The sequence below is a fragment of the Thamnophis sirtalis genome, unplaced genomic scaffold (assembly GCF_051295495.1).
Source record: "Thamnophis sirtalis isolate CommonGarterSnake01/CBP01778 unplaced genomic scaffold, rThaSir2_p1.2 scaffold_12, whole genome shotgun sequence".
NCBI classification, from domain to species: Eukaryota; Metazoa; Chordata; class Lepidosauria; order Squamata; family Natricidae; genus Thamnophis; species Thamnophis sirtalis.
This window is the reverse complement of record NW_028261392.1, coordinates 53,939,044-53,956,467: the sequence shown is the minus strand read 5'-3', so window position 1 is coordinate 53,956,467 and position 17,424 is coordinate 53,939,044. Positions and strand designations below refer to the sequence as shown.

At 40.4% G+C, this 17,424-nt stretch overlaps 1 protein-coding gene across 1 annotated transcript in view; it reads right to left on the bottom strand.

Annotated features, from left to right (window-relative positions):
• The window catches only part of ADCY10 (adenylate cyclase 10), a 144,175-nt gene that overhangs the window by 93,365 nt on the left and 33,386 nt on the right, over positions 1-17,424 (bottom strand). Inside the window, exons 8-13 of the mRNA XM_087726296.1 lie at positions 13,746-13,937; positions 9,595-9,716; positions 7,308-7,384; positions 4,206-4,395; positions 3,225-3,280; positions 21-174 (exon numbers count right to left, since the gene is read on the bottom strand). Coding sequence (XP_087582422.1) covers positions 21-174; positions 3,225-3,280; positions 4,206-4,395; positions 7,308-7,384; positions 9,595-9,716; positions 13,746-13,937 — 791 coding nt within the window. The remainder of the gene's footprint in view (positions 1-20; positions 175-3,224; positions 3,281-4,205; positions 4,396-7,307; positions 7,385-9,594; positions 9,717-13,745; positions 13,938-17,424) is intronic.

Below are 17,424 nucleotides of genomic sequence, written 5' to 3'. Positions count from 1 at the left end.
ACATATAAAAAACCACCAACTTTTGCCCAGGAGCCTGTCCTAAATAGACAATTTCAGTTATTAGTTGGCTTTTTCCATATCCCATGAGACCTTCATATATTATAACATGGCTTAATTTAGTTTCTTTAAATTTTTCTAGTAAGTTTTCAAAGATGTCAGTCTCCTTCTTGCGACCTAGAAGAAAATAATAAAGGAAAACAAAGAGCAAAAGAATTATGTTGTATACTAAAACAGGCATTCACAAAATAAGTTAACTTTTGAATGAGAAATAATATCAAATAAATACTACTGCATTGTTGGAATACTATGTTGTATACTAAAACAGGCATTCACAAAATAAGTTAACTTTTGAATGAGAAATAATATCAAATAATTACTACTGCATTGTTGGAATATTCATCATGGTTACTAAGCAGAAGAAATGTGCGTCTCTCTGTATATATCTTTCTGTGTACACAGGCATGCAAAAGGTTGGGGAGCAGAGAAAAGAGGGGCCCTTGTCTTGGAGGTTTTCTAGTTCAACCCTCTGCCCAATGTAGGAGATCTTAATCCATCCCAGACAAATGGTTGTCCAATCTTTACTTGAAAACCTCCAGCAATGGTGATTCCACCACTCCAAGAGGCAAACTGTTCCAATGATTAATTGTTCTCCTTGTCAGGAAATGTCTTACTTCTTGCTTGAATCTCTCTGTAATGAGCTTCCACCCGTTACTTCACCACTTGCCCTCATGTGCTTTAAAGAATAAGTTTATACTGTCTTCTGTGTGACCACCTTTTGAGTAGAGCCAAGGTGGCGCAGTGGTTAAATGCAGCACTGCAGGCTACTGCTAGATCAGCAGGTCAGCGGTTCAAATCTCACCGGCTCAGGGTTGACTCAGCCTTCCATCCTTCCGAGGTGGGTAAAATGAGGACCCAGATTGTTGGGGGCAATATGCTGACTCTCTGTAAACCGCTTAGACTCAGAGAGGCCTGAAAGGCCTATGAAGCGGTATATAAGTCTACTGCTATTGCTACTGCTATATTGCTACTAGTTCAGAGAACTGGCAAATACCACCTCTGGCTGGTCCCAGTGGAAATTGAGATTTTGCAAAATATCCTTCCCCCAGGATTGGGGTGGGAATGGGGATTTTGCAGTATCCCCACCAAGGCATGCCAACAGAACCGGTAGTAAAAAAAAATTGAATTTCACCACTGGGGAGGGGATTCTTTTTTGCCTTGAACTTAACTCCAAGGAATAATTTAGAACTATTTGCTCAGAAGTATTTGTTTAAGTGGTGTCTAAGTATTCTGAGAAAACACAAGACTGGAAAGACCCAAGAGAGAAAAATAACAAATTTTGAAACATACAAAAAATTGGACTCTTAAACTGGGAAGACGTGGTACTGGGAAGGCATTTTAAAATGCTGAAATCATTTACTTATAAAGCTTGTTCTGCTTTTATAATTGATTTACAACTAAAATGATGATTGCTGAGTGGCAACAATGAAATTTAAAGTGAGAGCGCCATCTGCTGACAAAAGGAAAACTTACAAGTCTGGGAATACTTATATGAAGGACTGTGAAAATATCTACTGGATTATTCCCAACTACCCCATGACTACTGGAGTTTCAAATGTGAAAATAAGGAAGCTATTTAATATAAGGGATCCCTGAAAGTTATACTAGAAGATCGAACCTGTATAGAGAATGTAAAGAGGCTTTTGATAACCTCTGGGACTATTTAAATGGAATTGTTTATCTATGGGATACAAAGAACTGATTAGTGCACTCCTTGAAGGGCAACTTAAGGAGTGAATAAATAGTTCTTGAACTGTTGGATGAAAGTTGAGCTTTTAAAAATAAAATAAGATGCTTTATAAAGAAGAAATGAGTGGAACCTTGAAGGAGATGGTGTTACTTTTTCAAAACACAAAGGACATCCCGGAGAAAGGATATTATGGAAAAATGGAAAATACTATAAGAGGAATGATGACTAAAGACCAAGACACCCAGGAAATGGAGGAGCCAACAGTAGAAAGGGAGGAAAAGACTGAACTGAAGAAACAAAGAATAAAAGAAGACAGGGAGGAGATAACAATGAAAATAAACTGATGAATTAAATCAGGGGAAAAATATTATAAGAAAGTTGAAAAGAGAATTGGAGATGCAGAAAGATAATTTCAAAAGGGAGACAGGTGGCCTGGGCAGAAATTCTGGAAACTAGGCAGTGGAAGAGGGTAAAGATGGGAGAAATACTTAGATTGAACAGCCAAAAAGTAGATGTAGAAAAAGACAAAGATCCAACAGAGGAATATGGCAGGCAAGTCAAAAACAGGATAGCAATTAAAGTATTGAAGTGGGCCAGAGACGATGGATAGATTTTTTTTGTTGTTGTTCTGATTTACTTTTCTTTCTCTCTCTCTCTCTCCTTTCCTTTCTTTTCCTGAGAAAAGATCCAGAAGAAAGAAATTATACGTATAAAAAGAAGAAAAAAAGGGGGGGGGGACTAGGAACAGGGGATTAGTAAAATAAAATGAAATATGTTGATCATGGTAATGGTATGCAGCTAATTAAGATGTGATTGAACTATATACTAATATTATTAATTGTGCAAATTATTAAGTAAAATGTTGATTATATACAATATTGAACTTGAAGATATATATTACTCCTAGAAAATAGATGGAAATGAAATGATAAACTTGGTTTATTTCTAAAGGGATAAAAATGACATGCTTTATGTATAAAAATAATAATTTAAAGTTGGAAAATATGGGAAGGAAATAATACAGCTAAAATGGGAAATGAAAATATAATGTAAAATGAATTATGTATAGGTGAAATTGTTAAAGGTGGGAAACCGGACAACACTCTGTTTACAAAAGAATTTTAAATATGTAACAAAAAATAAAAAACTTTGTTTAAAAAAAGAAAATCAAATAAACAAATACATGCAACTGTGATTTCTTGGCAACCCTTTTAAATATGCCATAGTTTTGCCCACTATTCAGTGAATGTAACAGCTCTGATTTCTAAGTAGACATCTATAGAATTGTACAGTAATAGGTATCTGGAGATATGCATGGAAGGATCATTGAAACTTCAGCACAAATATTCATTGCTATGTAGAGCTATGCAGATTAAATTGAATAGAAAAATAAGACAGAGATCTCAAAAACCAATAGCAAGTTTATTCTAGCATCCCAATAATTAATTGTTATGATAGTGTAGATCAGTTTACATACCTAGTAAAGGATACATTTCAGATCTCTCCTTGGTTAAATATGCTTTGTAAATCATTCTATTTTTAAAAAATGAGGGTGGGGAGAAGGGGAGAGAGAAGAAAATGAAACTTATGCTAACATTTTCCCAAATTGCTTTGGAAGAATTACTAATAGTATATCACATTTGTCTTTTTAAGGAAAGAACCTAAATAATTTAATTCTTAATAATTATTGTATTCTAGTCCAGTTGCAGTTTCCATATTGGGCAGTCCTAATGAGGAGTGTTTAATACAGAAATGATTATGAGAAAAGATTTCCAATCCAGGAAATACTATAACTGGTGCACAAGTTGGATCTGTTCAGAAGTCCTCTTAATTATAGCCACATCTGCTTTTCAAGCAGGAGTCGTAAGTCAAATTATCCATCAGCCCTGTACAATCCTGTTCAGAACCATAGATGAAATATCTTTGGAATCAAAGCCATTCCATTTCTCTGGGATTATGTTCTTCCCCATCCAGACTCTCACAGCTTCCAGGCACTGAGAGAATGTCAACCACACCTCTTGCTCAGCCCAGATTTAAGATAAACAGTTAAGTACCACCTTCCTACTGATGATATCTACATATTTGCAGCTAAAAAGATGCATCATTTGCCTCAGGTGTAATATCATTCTAAACTATTTATTTGGTTTAACATACAGTATATCCAACAAGACATGAGCAAAGTTTTGTTGTGCCTGAGAGAAGAAACAGGGAAAACATAATGCCTTTGATGTAACTTGTATTCCCAGAACCGCTGAAGCAGATAGAAGAAAAGATACATTTTCTTCCTGTAGATATAACAAGAGGATGAGAGAAATCATCCTCCAGCAGTAAAGGGCTTAGAAAACAACCTGCTTTGCTGAAAAGGGATGTTTCCTGCGCCTATTCTGCATTCAAAGGTTTAGGCAGCCAGAGCAAACTTTTTCTTGTGCAGCTATCCACAAGACAAAATTATACTTACGCTTTTTCTGTAATACCAAGAAATTGATAGACTGTTCCAGGGTTCACAACACCTTTCATCTCAATTAATGGGAGCTCTTCAAAGAAGTAGTGGGGCAGTTTAGATTTGGAATAAGTGAGGGCATCACAGCTTACTAATCCTGGATAAAACATCATCATCCGTGCAGCAAGGTTAACTTTTCGTCCAATCACTAACATGGAAAGAAAAAGAGAGAAACTTGCAATTGTATGTACATTTCTCCTCAACCAGTATTGCAAACAAGATTAAGATTAAGATTAAGATTTAGTTTATTTGTATGCTGCCCTTCTCCGGGAGGGACTCAGGGCGGCGAACAACTCAAAAGGGGAAAGGGGGATACAAACACAATACACGTAATTAAAATACACAAGAGTCATACAGCCATACAAGTCGAGAGGGGAGGGGAACTCATCAACCCCAGGCCTGCCGGCACAGCCAGGTTTTGACGGCTTTCCGGAAGGCTTGGAGAGAGGTGAGGGTCTGAATCTCCGCAGGGAGTTCATTCCAAAGGGCCGGAGCTGCTACAGAGAAGGCCCTCCCCCGGGTAGTAGCCAGATGGCATTGGCTGGTAGATGGAACCTGGAGGAGGCCGACCCTGTGCGATCTAACGGGTCTATGGGAGGTAATTGGCAGCAGGCGGTCTCTCAAGTACCCAGGTCCAATACCATGAAGGGCTTTATAAGTTACGACTAGCACTTTGAAGCGTATCCGAAGACCGATCGGTAGCCAGTGCAGCTCGCGGAGGATAGGTGTAACGTGGGTGTACCGAGGTACACCCACAATCGCTCGCGGGGCTGCATTCTGGACGAATTGTAGTCTCCGAATACTCTTCAAAGGCTGCCCCATGAGGTCTAGGACTTAAAACAATTGACCAAAGTAACTTTATTATAGAATATACTTTTGCTAAAGCAGAAGATGGAACAGAACTTCTTTCACCATTTAGAAAGACCAATAGAAATGTCAGATTCACTTTTACAGACTCCTGGAAAGGGAAACTCCAATTCTCTATGTGATATTTCTCCCTCCCCAAAAGTCTCCCAAACTTGGGATTAAAAAAGGAAATCTATAGATTGGTGTAGCCTTCTTAGCACTAGGGCCATGATGGCAAACCTATGGCACACATGCCACAGGTGGTATGCAGAGCCATTTGTTAGGGCACGTGAGGTGTCGGCCTGTCAGCTCCAGCGCGCATGCATGCGCTGGCCAGCTGACTTCAGTCTTCATTTTTGGCTGTTTTTCGGCCTCCAGAGGCTTCAGGGAAGCATTCGGAAGCCTTGGGAGGGCAAAAAACAACCCAATGCACACACCTGAAATTCAGGAACGGACTTCTGGTTTGTGTGTTGGGCCATTTTTCTCCCTGTAGAGGCTTCAGGAGGCTTCCCTGAAGCCTCCGGAGAGAGAAAAATGGCCCAACATGCAAACCGGAAGTCCATTTTCACCCTCCCCAGGCTCCTAGAAATCCTCTGGAGCCTGGGGCAGATGAAAAATGGGTCCATCATGAGCCAAAAGCCGGGGGAAGGTGAGAGTCACACTCGTATGTGCGTGGGGTCATGTGCATAGAATTATGGGTGTGGTCCAGTGGTGGGTTTCAAAAATTTTTGGAACCTACTCTGTGGGTGTGGCCTCCTTTGTGGGAGTGGCTTGCCGGCCATGTTACCTGGTGGGAGTGGCTTGCCGGCCATGTGTTCTCTCTCTCTCTCTCTCTCTCTCTCTCTCTCTCTCTCTCTCTCTCTTTCCTTCCTTTTGTCTCTCTCTGTCCCTTTTTCCTTTTTTTCTTTCATCTCTCTCTCACTTTTTCTTTCTTTCTTTCTTTCTTTCTTTCTTTCTTCCTTTCCTTCTCTTTCTCTCTCTGTGTCACTCAGTCTGTCTGTCTGTCTGTCTGTCTGTCTGTGTGTGTGTGTGTGTGTGTGTCAGTGGTGGGTTTCAAAAAATTTTGGAACCTCTTCTGTAGGTGTGGCCTGCTTTCCAGGTCCACCTGTAGAACCTCTTCTAACCGGTTCGGTAGATTTGACGAACCGGTTCTACCGAACTGGTGCGAACTGGTAGGAACCCACCTCTGGTGTGGCCACACCTGCAAATGCCCCCCCCCCCTGTGCTCCCCACGCTCTTGACACATGATGGGAAAAAGGTTCACCATCACTGCACTGGGGTATTAAATTACCAACAAGGCCCAGAAAAGAGTCTCTTTAGGGAGAAGTCTTTGGAAGACCCAACGAATAAACAAAAAGAAAGCAATCCAAAATTGCTGACTTCTGTTTGATACCTGACTTCTATCAGAATCTTTCTTCCCAAACCAGCATTATCAGTAAGTTGGGAAGTCATCATTCTGAGCCTCAATGGTTCTTCAAATTTTGATACGCATCAGGACTCACCTTCTGGGCAATGGCATGCTGGTTACAGACTTTTCTATCCACAAGATCTAAATAGCCCCTGCTGCTTTGAGATGTTTTAGGATAACAACAATTGTTTTTGGAGTTTGTTATAAGATGGGCCACTGTATAAATGTTTTAAACAACAGCATGACAGAATTGGAAGGGACCTTGGAGTCCAAACCCCTGCTCAAGCAGGAGACTCTACACCAGAGGTCTCCAAGCTTGGGAACTTTAAGACTTGTGGACTTCAACCCCCAGAGTTCCTCAGCTGGCTGAGGAACTCTGGGAGTTGAAGTCCACAAGTCTTAAAGTTCCCAAGCTTGGAGACCTCTGCTCTATACCATTCCAGACAGTGGCTGCCAGTCTCATCTTAAAAGCCTCCAATGATGGAGTATCCACAATGTCTGAAGGCAAGCTATTCCACTAGTTAATTGTTCTCACTGTTAGGAAATTTATACTTAATTCCAGGTTGGTTCTCTCCTTGATTAGTTTCCATCCATTGTTTCTTGCCCTGCCCTTTGGTGCTTTGGAAAACATATTGATCTATTTAATAAATAGGTCAATAATATATTTTATTTTCAATATTACATATATATGTATTATATTACTTTATTACTATCTATTTCCAGTACTATATGTACTATATTACTTTATTACTATCTATTTCCAGTATTTATGTGATTGCTAACATTTATATTTATTACAACTGTACCTGTATATTCATGCCTCACCCGATGACCAACCACTCCACAGAAAACTGGCCCAGCAGTGACCCCAATAGAAACAATCCTACAACACAAAATGGAACAAAAGTAACTGAATGTGTAAAGAGAGCAAAAACATCTCTCGAAAATGATATGCTGCACTGGACCTCTAAGCTTCTTTAGATTCCCTGGGACAATGACTTGCCTGCAATTATCTATCCAACATGGAATCTATAAGAAATTCTGCTTAAAATCCCAGCATCTTCATTTTGTGCTATCCCCAACACCGTCCCTCACTTTTTGTTCCATTCCTCAAAGTCATGCCTATAGTGCATCCATTACGCATTGAGGATGCTTAGTTATGCTTGAGCTACTTTACAATTTTCTTTGACTGTGTGTGATTTTTTAAGATTTTCTGTAATTTTACAATCCTTGGGTTGCCTCAGTAAAGATTTCTATAACCTTCTGTTTGTGCCAAGTGATGCAGTTTTAGTTACATAAGCAATGCACTTACAATCTGCACATAGAAGTATAACAAGTAGGAGAGACGGATCTGTTTTCTCATGCAGAAAATCTAATGAATTTCTTAAAACTAAATGGGTAAGATGTAACCTTAACCATCTTATCTTTCTGAAGATACCCAGACCATCTTTCTCCTTTATACTATACCAGGGGTGGGTTCCTGCCAGTTCTAACCTCTTCTAGAGAAGAAGTTCCACAAATCTACAGTGCCGTTTAGAACCGGTTCCAGCTCCCTCCCCCCGCCCGTCCGCACATCATCAAGATGAAGAGTGAGAGGAGGAATTCTGGGAGTTGAAGTCCACAAGTCTTAAAGCTTTCAAGTTTGAACACCCCTGGGGTTTTTTTCCCAAAGGGTTAGGGGTGCAAGGGTCTTTTAACTTGACAGCTTTAAGACTTGCATGCTTCAAATGCCAGAGTTTCTGAGCCAACATTCTGGTTGCTAAGTAAGAGTGTTGTTTCACCACATTTTACAAGTTGGCCACGCCCACCCACAGATGGCTGGCAAGCCACTCCCACCCGGTCACATGGCTGGCAAACCACTCCCACAAAGCAGGCCAGACCTACAGAAGAGGTTCTAAAAAAATTTGATACCCACCCCTGTACTATACAGGAAGGAGGGCATATTCTTGGAAAAATGATGTTGATGATGGCAGTGGTTGAACTGTCTATTTTTTTAAAATGGGAAATTTTAGTTTTAAATAAAAAGTTGCCTTGCTTTTTGGTACACTAGCAAATTCTACTATGATATAATTTGCTGTTGTCTCAAGGAATGGTGGATAGGACTTTATCTCAGACATAAGGAAGAGCCCTATATAGGATTAAAATATTTTTAGCAAGTATGTAATGTATCTAAAAAGACAGTATCAAAGTCTTCAAAAAATAGATCAAATCTCATTTGAAGGATAAAGCAGTACAATTTTAAAATCCTCCTGTCACTTGGGGAATTTTTACACAACTTCTGGCTCAAGCCTTCAAACTGTAGTGGCCAGTTGCTTCACTGCCAACATTCTTCCTCCATGGTATTTTCAACATGGCACTTTGTTGCAATAAGGAGGGGAAAAATATCCAGGAAGGGAGAAAGGATGAGGCAGCTGTCTATCCTACAACTCTAGAGAATACACTCCACAGTGCTATTCTTGAGTAGGCAATAAACCTGTAATTAACTGACTCAATTTCTCAAGTTAGGCCCTGCAGAGTATGGATGTAGGACACAGAACAGATCATAGAATGAAAGATTGCTTATGTGTCCCAATAATTCCCCCTAAAACTTAAACCCAAGTCTTAGCTGATACAACTCTTCATGATGTTACAAATACAGGATTAGAACTAGGATGCAAACATGACATTCCTTGATATAGAAAGCTTGAGCCAGTGGTGGGATTCCAAATCTTTTCCTACTGGTTTTATGAGAGAGCACTTTGTGCGTGCATGCGTGCATGCCTAGCATACACTTTGTGTGTGCGTGCAACATGCAAAGACCGCCCTTGGTGTCAGCACTGGTGAGCTGAGCTGTTTCTTAGCTCAGCTGAGGCGCAGCAATCCGTTCTGCTGCGCGAATCAGCTAAGCTAAAAAACAAGGGAATATAGGACAGGGAGCGATGGAGGCCGGAGGGTGGGGCCAACGAAATGTGGTATTTGCTGGTTCTCCAAACTAGTCCAAATTTCCACTACCAGTTCACCCGAACCAGTCCGAACCAGCTGAATACCACCTCTGGCTCGAGCACTACATGTGATTAGATATATGTTGGTGACATCCCACCCTCATTTACTTACTTTACTTTCATAAGTTCTTTGGAACAGAAAGCATGAATTTTATGGGCACTGTCAAGAGCATTCGTGCTTTCATCTGCTTGTTTATCACCAGGAAGACCAAAGAGGCAAAGAAAAGTGCAGCCCTTTTTGGGAAGGAGAAAATAGTACATCAGAGAACACTGTTTGAAAGAATAGGTAAGTACAATTCATAAAATATATTTACTTATTTAGTGTTGCATGCTGTTTCTCAGATCAAGGTACATTATCCTATAGTAGTCTAAGTAAAATTATAATATAGCGCTGTAAATTAATTCTTTAATTATTAATTAGATTGTCATTGGTTAATGGTAGCTGCTTGCAAATCCCAGGATTTCAGCTTCAAAGAACAGATAGAATTGCAGAAACATCTGGTAAAAATAAGGGTGGAGGTAACTGCTTTTATATTAACAACCAACGGTGTAAAAATGTCACTACACTAAAGAAATTTGGTGATGTGGACTTAGAGACTCAATTCATGACTTAGTGCATGAATTGAGCATACACTATTATTGTAGTGCATACTGCATACACTATTATTCTTCCTCCCCAAGTGTTTTCTTCATTCATCCTAGTTGGGGTCTACATACCACTCCAAGCTTGCATAAATAAGGCATTGCAAACCTTAACTGACCAAATCCTGTGGGCTGAACAAAGCTATCCAAACTCCCAACTCATTGTATTAGGAGATTTTAACAGTGCTAACCTAAGCTGGGAGTTGCCAAGATAAATTCAGCATGTCAACTGCTTCACCAGAGGCAAGAATATTTTAGACCACTGCTATTCATCATACCAAGAATGGCTGTGGAACATTCTGATCACTGTATGATTCACCTTGAACCTGTTTATAGGCAAAGACTTAAAGTCATAAAACCAGTAGCTGAAACAGTGAAGTCTTGGAGTGAAGAGGCAAAGTTAAAGCTACAGGCTGGCCTCAACTTCATACACTGGAATGTTTGTGAAATTGCCTCAGCAGACTGGGATAAACTCACTGATGCTGTTTACTACCAACCAAAACCTTGTTGTTGTTAGTTGTGAAGTCATGTCCAACCCATTGTGACCCCATGGACAACATTCCACCAGGCCTTCCTGTCCTCTACCATCCTCTGGAATCCATTTAAGCTCATGCCTACTGCTTCGGTTACTCCATCCAGCCACCTCATTCTCTCTCATGCCATTCTTCTTTTGCCCTCAATCATTCCCAGCATTAGGCTCTTCTCAAGTGAGTCCTTCCTTCTCTTTAGGAGACCAAAACCTTATACATCTACAACAGTGGTTCCCAAACTTGGCAACTCAGCTGGCTAGAGAATTCTGGGACTTGAAGTCCACAAGTCTTAAAGTTGCCAAGTTTGGGAACCACTGATCTACAATAATAATAAACCTTGGTTCACCGCTAAGCTCAAACATCTATGCCATGGCAAAGAGGAAGTTATGGGAAATGAGATAGAATGCTGTACAATCAGGCCAGAAATGTATTACGAGGGAAGTCAGGGCAGCAAAGAGAAGCTACTCTGAAAAGCTGAGGAATCAGCTCTCCACAAATGAACCAGTTAATGTATGGAAAAGTCTGAAAAATATCACTGACTGTAGCAGACCACCCTCCTTTGCTGAAGAGAATTGGCAACTAGCAAGTGAACTGAATGTGTTCTACTGTTTGAGAAGAGACCACTGTCAACTACTGCTACCCTCTCCATCAGCCAAGTCTCCTATACCTGACTCCATCCCGCTGGGCCCCTCCACCGCTAGACTTTTTGAAATTTGTCTACCATGCAAAGAGATCAGCAGATGATGCTGTCAATAGGCATACACTACATCTTACAACATCTAAAGAACTATGTAGAGGTTCTTTTTGTAGACTTAAGCTCAGCATTCCTGAAATCCTCCTGTCAAAACTGACTCAGATAGCTGTGCCTGACCACACTTGTAGATGCATTATAAGCTTTCTAATGAATAGGAAGTAGCAGGTGACGTTAAGGTAAATCAAATTGAATACCCATTCAATTAGCACAAGAGGGCCCCCCCCCCAGGTCTGTGTGCTTTCTCCATTACACTTCTCTATATATACCAATGACTGCATCTTGAAAGATCCCTCTGTTAAAGTACTGAAGCTTGCAGATGACACAACAACCATTGGTCTCATTTGAAATGCCAATGAGTCTGCATACGTGGCATGACAAAACCGCACTCGACTAAGCCACGCCCGATTAAACCGCGTCGCTGACGTCATCAACAGGGCGACAACAGCAAGCGCGGAGAAAGAATGGCACTTTAAATATGCTTTGAAAGCAAGCTGATTCAACTTAAGGTAAGGGTTAGGTTTAGGGTTAGGTTTAGGGTTAGGTTTAGGGTTAGGTTAAGGGTTAGGGTTAGGTTTAGGGTTAGGTTAAGGATTAGGGTTAGGTTAAGGGTTAGGATTAGATTTAGGGTTAGGTTAAGGGTTAGGTTTAGGGTTAGGTTTAAGTTTAGGGGTTAATTTTAGGTTTAGCGTTTACAGCGTGCTTCTGTCTCCACGCTGTTGTCGCGCTGTTGATGACTTCAGCTACGCAGTTTCATCGAGCGCGGTTTAGTCGAACGCGGTTTTGTGGTGGAACCATCTGCATATAGACAGGAGGTAAATCAACTGTCCCTGTGGTGCAGCCAGAAAAATCTAGAGCCAAATATACTTAAAACTCTAGAAATAATAGTAGATTTTAGAAGAAGTTCTCCTATTCTACTACCTCTTACAATATTAGGCAACACAGTACCAACAATAGAGATCTTCAAGTTTCTAAGTTCTATTATCTCCAAGGACTTGAAATGGACACCTAACTTTAAAATCAGCATTAAAAAGGCACAACACGGAATGTTTTCCTGCATCAACTCAGAAAATTCAACTTGCCCAAGGATCTGCTGATACAGTTCTACAGATGAATTACTGAATCTGTCATTTGTAGCTCAATAACTATCTGTTTTGGGCGAGCAACCAAACAGGAAAAGTGCAGACTTCAATGGCTGCAGGAAAAACAGTCACTTACAAAAAAATATTTTTATTAAGTTATAAAATATTATGAAATACAAAAGCAAATAAGAGGACAATGAGGGGAAAGGCAAATGGGAAAAGAAAAGTGAGAAAGAATGGGGAAAGAAAATGAAACGTTGACTTCCGACTCTCTCTGTTACAGTAGAAAAAGGCATTATCAAAAACAATCACAACCAGCCTGTCTCCCATTGAGGATCTGTATACTGTAAAAACTAGAAAGGGGACTGAGAAAATATCTACAAACTCCTCACATCCTGGACATAATCTATTTCAACTTCTCCCCTCAGGACATTGCTCCCCTCAGGACGTTGCTTCTCCCCTCAGGACATTGCTCCCCTCAGGACGTTGCTATAATCTATTTCAACTTCTCCCCTCAGGACATTGCTCCCCTCAGGACGTTGCTTCTCCCCTCAGGACGTTGCTATAATCTATTTCAACTTCTCCCCTCAGGACGTTGCTATAGAGCACTGCATGCCAAAACAACCAGACCAGTGTTTCTCAACCTTGGCAACTTGAAGATGTCCGGACTTCAACTCCCAGAATTCCCCAGCCAGCATTTGCTGGCTGGGGAATTCTGGGAGTTGAAGTCCAGACATCTTCAAGTTGCCAAGGTTGAGAAACACTGAACTAGACACAAAGATTTTCCCCCTGTACCATCACTCTGCTGAACATTTAATTCCCACAGCACTATCTCATTTCTCATCTCATCTTTTCTACTATCTTCTCCTTTTGGTATCTTATGATTTATAAATGGTTATTTGTAACTTATGATTAATGATTGTAACAATGATTTATGACCTATTACTTGCTGTTGGTATGTACACTGTGAGCTTAGGAAAAAAATCCTTGCATGTCACATTTGGCCATAAAGAATTCAACTCTGTTCTGTTCCATTCCACTTCCCACTCCACTCTACTCTATTTAATGCATGTATTGAAAAACATAATAAAAGAAACACAGTTGAACAATAGAAACCAAGAATAGCAACTAATGAAATGAAGTATTACTATGTGCATATGCTTTCCCTATTATCAGTTAGTTGTATTGAAAATTCATTGTTTTGCTCTGTTGATACATGACATAACCTATTGATACAATACCTCTGTAGGAGACTCACTTTGTCAAACATGAAGACTTTATTAATGTTACCACTAACGGGCAATATTGTTCCAGCAATCATATCATTGGCATCTTGGATAGCCTTACACACATGGTTCGTATTGGCATTTTCTTCAAACTGCATATTCACAAAAACGACAGTAACAGGACGTAGCTCTGACAAATACTCCACCGGCTGGTTATCATCTATCTAGAAAACAGTAAAAGAGCATTAACTTTTTATAGGCACTTGAGGAGAATAAAACTATATTCCAGTATCCTATCCTAAACTGAAAGTTAGCTATTTTCACAATATAGAAGTTTTTTAAAAATGGGTTTCAAAGTACACCCACGTTACACCTATCCTCCGCGAGCTGCACTGGTTACCGATCAGTCTCCGGATACGCTTCAAGGTGCTAGTCGTAACTTATAAAGCCCTTCATGGTATTGGATCTGGGTACTTGAGAGACCGCCTGCTGCCAATTACCTCCCACAGACCCATTAGATCTCACAGGGTTGGCCTCCTCCGGGTGCCATCTACCAGCCAATGCCACCTGGCTATTACCCGGGGGAGGGCCTTCTCTGTGGCAGCTCCGGCCCTCTGGAATGAACTCCTCGCAGGGATTCGGACCCTCACCTCTCTCCAGGCCTTCCGAAAAGCCGTCAAAACCTGGCTTTGTCGGCAGGCCTGGGGGTGATGAGTTCCCTCCCCTCTCGACATGTATGGTTGTGCGACTGTTGTCTACTTTTATTATTTGTATTTTGTCTTTTATGTTCCCCCCTTTTTTCCCCTTTGAATTGTTCGCCGCCCTGAGTCCTCCTGGAGAAGGGCGGCATACAAATAATAAAATACAATACAATACAATACAAAGTGAACATTTTATCACCAGATTATCATAATTTTTCTTACAATTATTTTCTATACTAGTTAATGAAAAAAATAAAGTTTTAATTTTAAAGACCAAAGAAAAATATTTTATCATAAAAAGCAAAAGAGGAATCATGTAAGGTACCATTCTGTAATTTATCTATAGTTTCATATGATTCTTAGTTTTAGGTTTTAGATTAGAATACCGTTAGTCTGTAATGATACTAAAAATCTTAGCTGTACCAAACTCCTTGTGATTTTTCAGTAAAAGTTATTCTGAAGATTATTATTCAACATCCTATAAATTAATGAGAGCAACCATTTTGTTCCATGAATAATTTTTGTGTATTTAATCAACACTCAGGAATTTACTTCAGTTTGATACTACAAATTTATTTCAAATAAATGTGTATGTATATGTACTAAATATTTGTAGCAATCTCAGCTTTAATATAATCAAATATTAATGGTTCACCGACAAAACCGCGAAGCCCTTATCCGCGCTGACATAAGCATGGAGGGCAAATCTGCGCCGTCTGAAGCGCTAAGGAAAAAGGCGACCCTAGCGCGACGACATAACCATCGAGGGCAAATCCGCGCCTTCCGAAGCACTCAGCACCCTAACCCTAGCCCTAACCCTAAACCTAACCCTAAACCTAACCCTAAACCTAACCCTAAACCAAACCCCTAAACCTAATCCTAACCCTTACCTTAATTTAAATCAGCTTTCTGCCGCCACGCTGCTTTAAAGAGCCCTTAAACCAAATCCCTAAATCTAATCCTAACGCTTACCTTAATTTAAATCGGCTTTCTGCTGCCGCGCTGTTTTAAAGAGCCCTTCTGTTGCTGTGCTGATGTCGCCGCGGTGATGACGTCGCGGCTTTAGTGACACAGTTTTATTGCCGCTATTTTGACAAGCGTGGTTTTGTCGGGCCACGATATTAATTATGCTCAAAATCCAACTTAATTATATTTAATACATATTCTTCTATTGGTGTTTTACATTGCTGCTATATCTGAAGTCCTGGGGCATGGCAGACCTGGGTCACTGCCAGTTCTGCGAGCCAGGCCTGAATTCCATTACCAGTTCGGCCGAATTGGGCAGAACTGGCAGCAACCTACCTCTGCTCCCAGCCCAACCCACCTCAAAGGGTGGTTGTTGTGGCAAAACTAAGACGCAGAAATATTAAGTATGTTCACCACCTTGAGATGGATGGATGGGCAGCCTAGTAAAGTATTAAAATACTAATTCATTAAAATGTTTACTTAAATAAAATATGGTGATAAAATACAGATGCAATACACTAAAATAATAACATTCCATTGTAGAGTACTTTGTAAGAGTATAATTGATGATACTTACTTAATACCTAATATAACAATAATGACTTGAACTGCTAAGTTTTTACCAGTCTTAGACTGTGAATTGAAGATTAAATAATAACAATAACAAATAAGTAATCATCATCATCGTCAGGACCTAATCCTGCCTTCCTGATACCAAACGGGCAGTTGAGATGCATTCCTTCCCCCACCCCATACCTGATCCTGCCTTCCTGACACCAAACAGGCAGTGGGCTGCTGTGGCTGACCCTGGATGGCTATCAGGTGTGGTCCCTGTGGTTAGGGATTACCATCTTCAGATGGGTAGTGGTTTAGTCACCGTGAACCAACCAAGACACTTACCATCACCAATGATGATAAGAAATCAACAAAATTCCTCACTGGATCGGTCATCACCTGGATCAATAAGGGCCACATCAGATGCTATGGCTCCTGGACATCTGTCAAAAAATGGGCTACAGGGCTCAGTTGTTACTGCTACCGCAAAGCAACTGGAACAAAAGTACAAAACTTGGACAACCAAAGAAAATCGAGAAATCATCAAATGTTACTACCAAGCAGAACTAACAACCAGGAGATTTAAAAAAAAAAAAAGAATGATGCAAATGTGGAAGGAAAACATCCGAAAAGTGATGTAATTGAACAAGATTAACAGATCAAAGACATTTCATCATCCGTAATAAAGTTTTCACAGATGCAGAATGCAACATCTAGAAATATTGGCTAATAAGAAAACAAGTAATGATGAACAAGCTGAAGAAACTGTTCCAACACCTGAACAAACTAACCAGCCAGTGGAAGAAGCTAACATACAGGATGAAGATCTTCCTGTGCAACAACTCGAAAGTGTAGAGCTAAGTGATCTAGCAAAATTGCTGAAAGAAAAGATTGAAAACCACATCAAAAAAACCATATAAAGAAAAAGACTGCCTGCCATTCATGAAGTGCATAGCAAATTGAGAGGCGGTCTCTACTTGAGAGACCGCCTCCTGCCAATTACCTCCTCACGACCGATTAGATCACACAGATTAGGCCTCCTCCGAGTTCCATCTGCCAGCCAGTGCCGACTGGCAACTACGCAGAGGAGAGCCTTTTCAGTAGTAGCTCCGACCCTTTGGAACGACCTCCCTGTGGAGATTCGTACCCTCACCACCCTCCAGACCTTCCGCACAGCCCTTAAGATCTGGCTATCCCGCCAGGCCTGGGGTTAAAGATTAGGATCTGTCCCCACTCGAATGATGAATGAATGTTGCTTCTATTTTTAATCATGTACTGTCTGTATATGTTATTACGTGTATCCCCTCCCTATAGGTTGTAAGCCGCCCTGAGTCCCCTCAGGGAAAAGGGCGGCCTATAAATAAAAGCAATCTAAATCTAAATCTAAATGAATAAAAGATCTGTTAACAGCCGTGAACAACATTTTATCTTCCATCCCATCTAGCACACTATATGAAACCAACCAACTAATGTATAGCACAGCTACCAT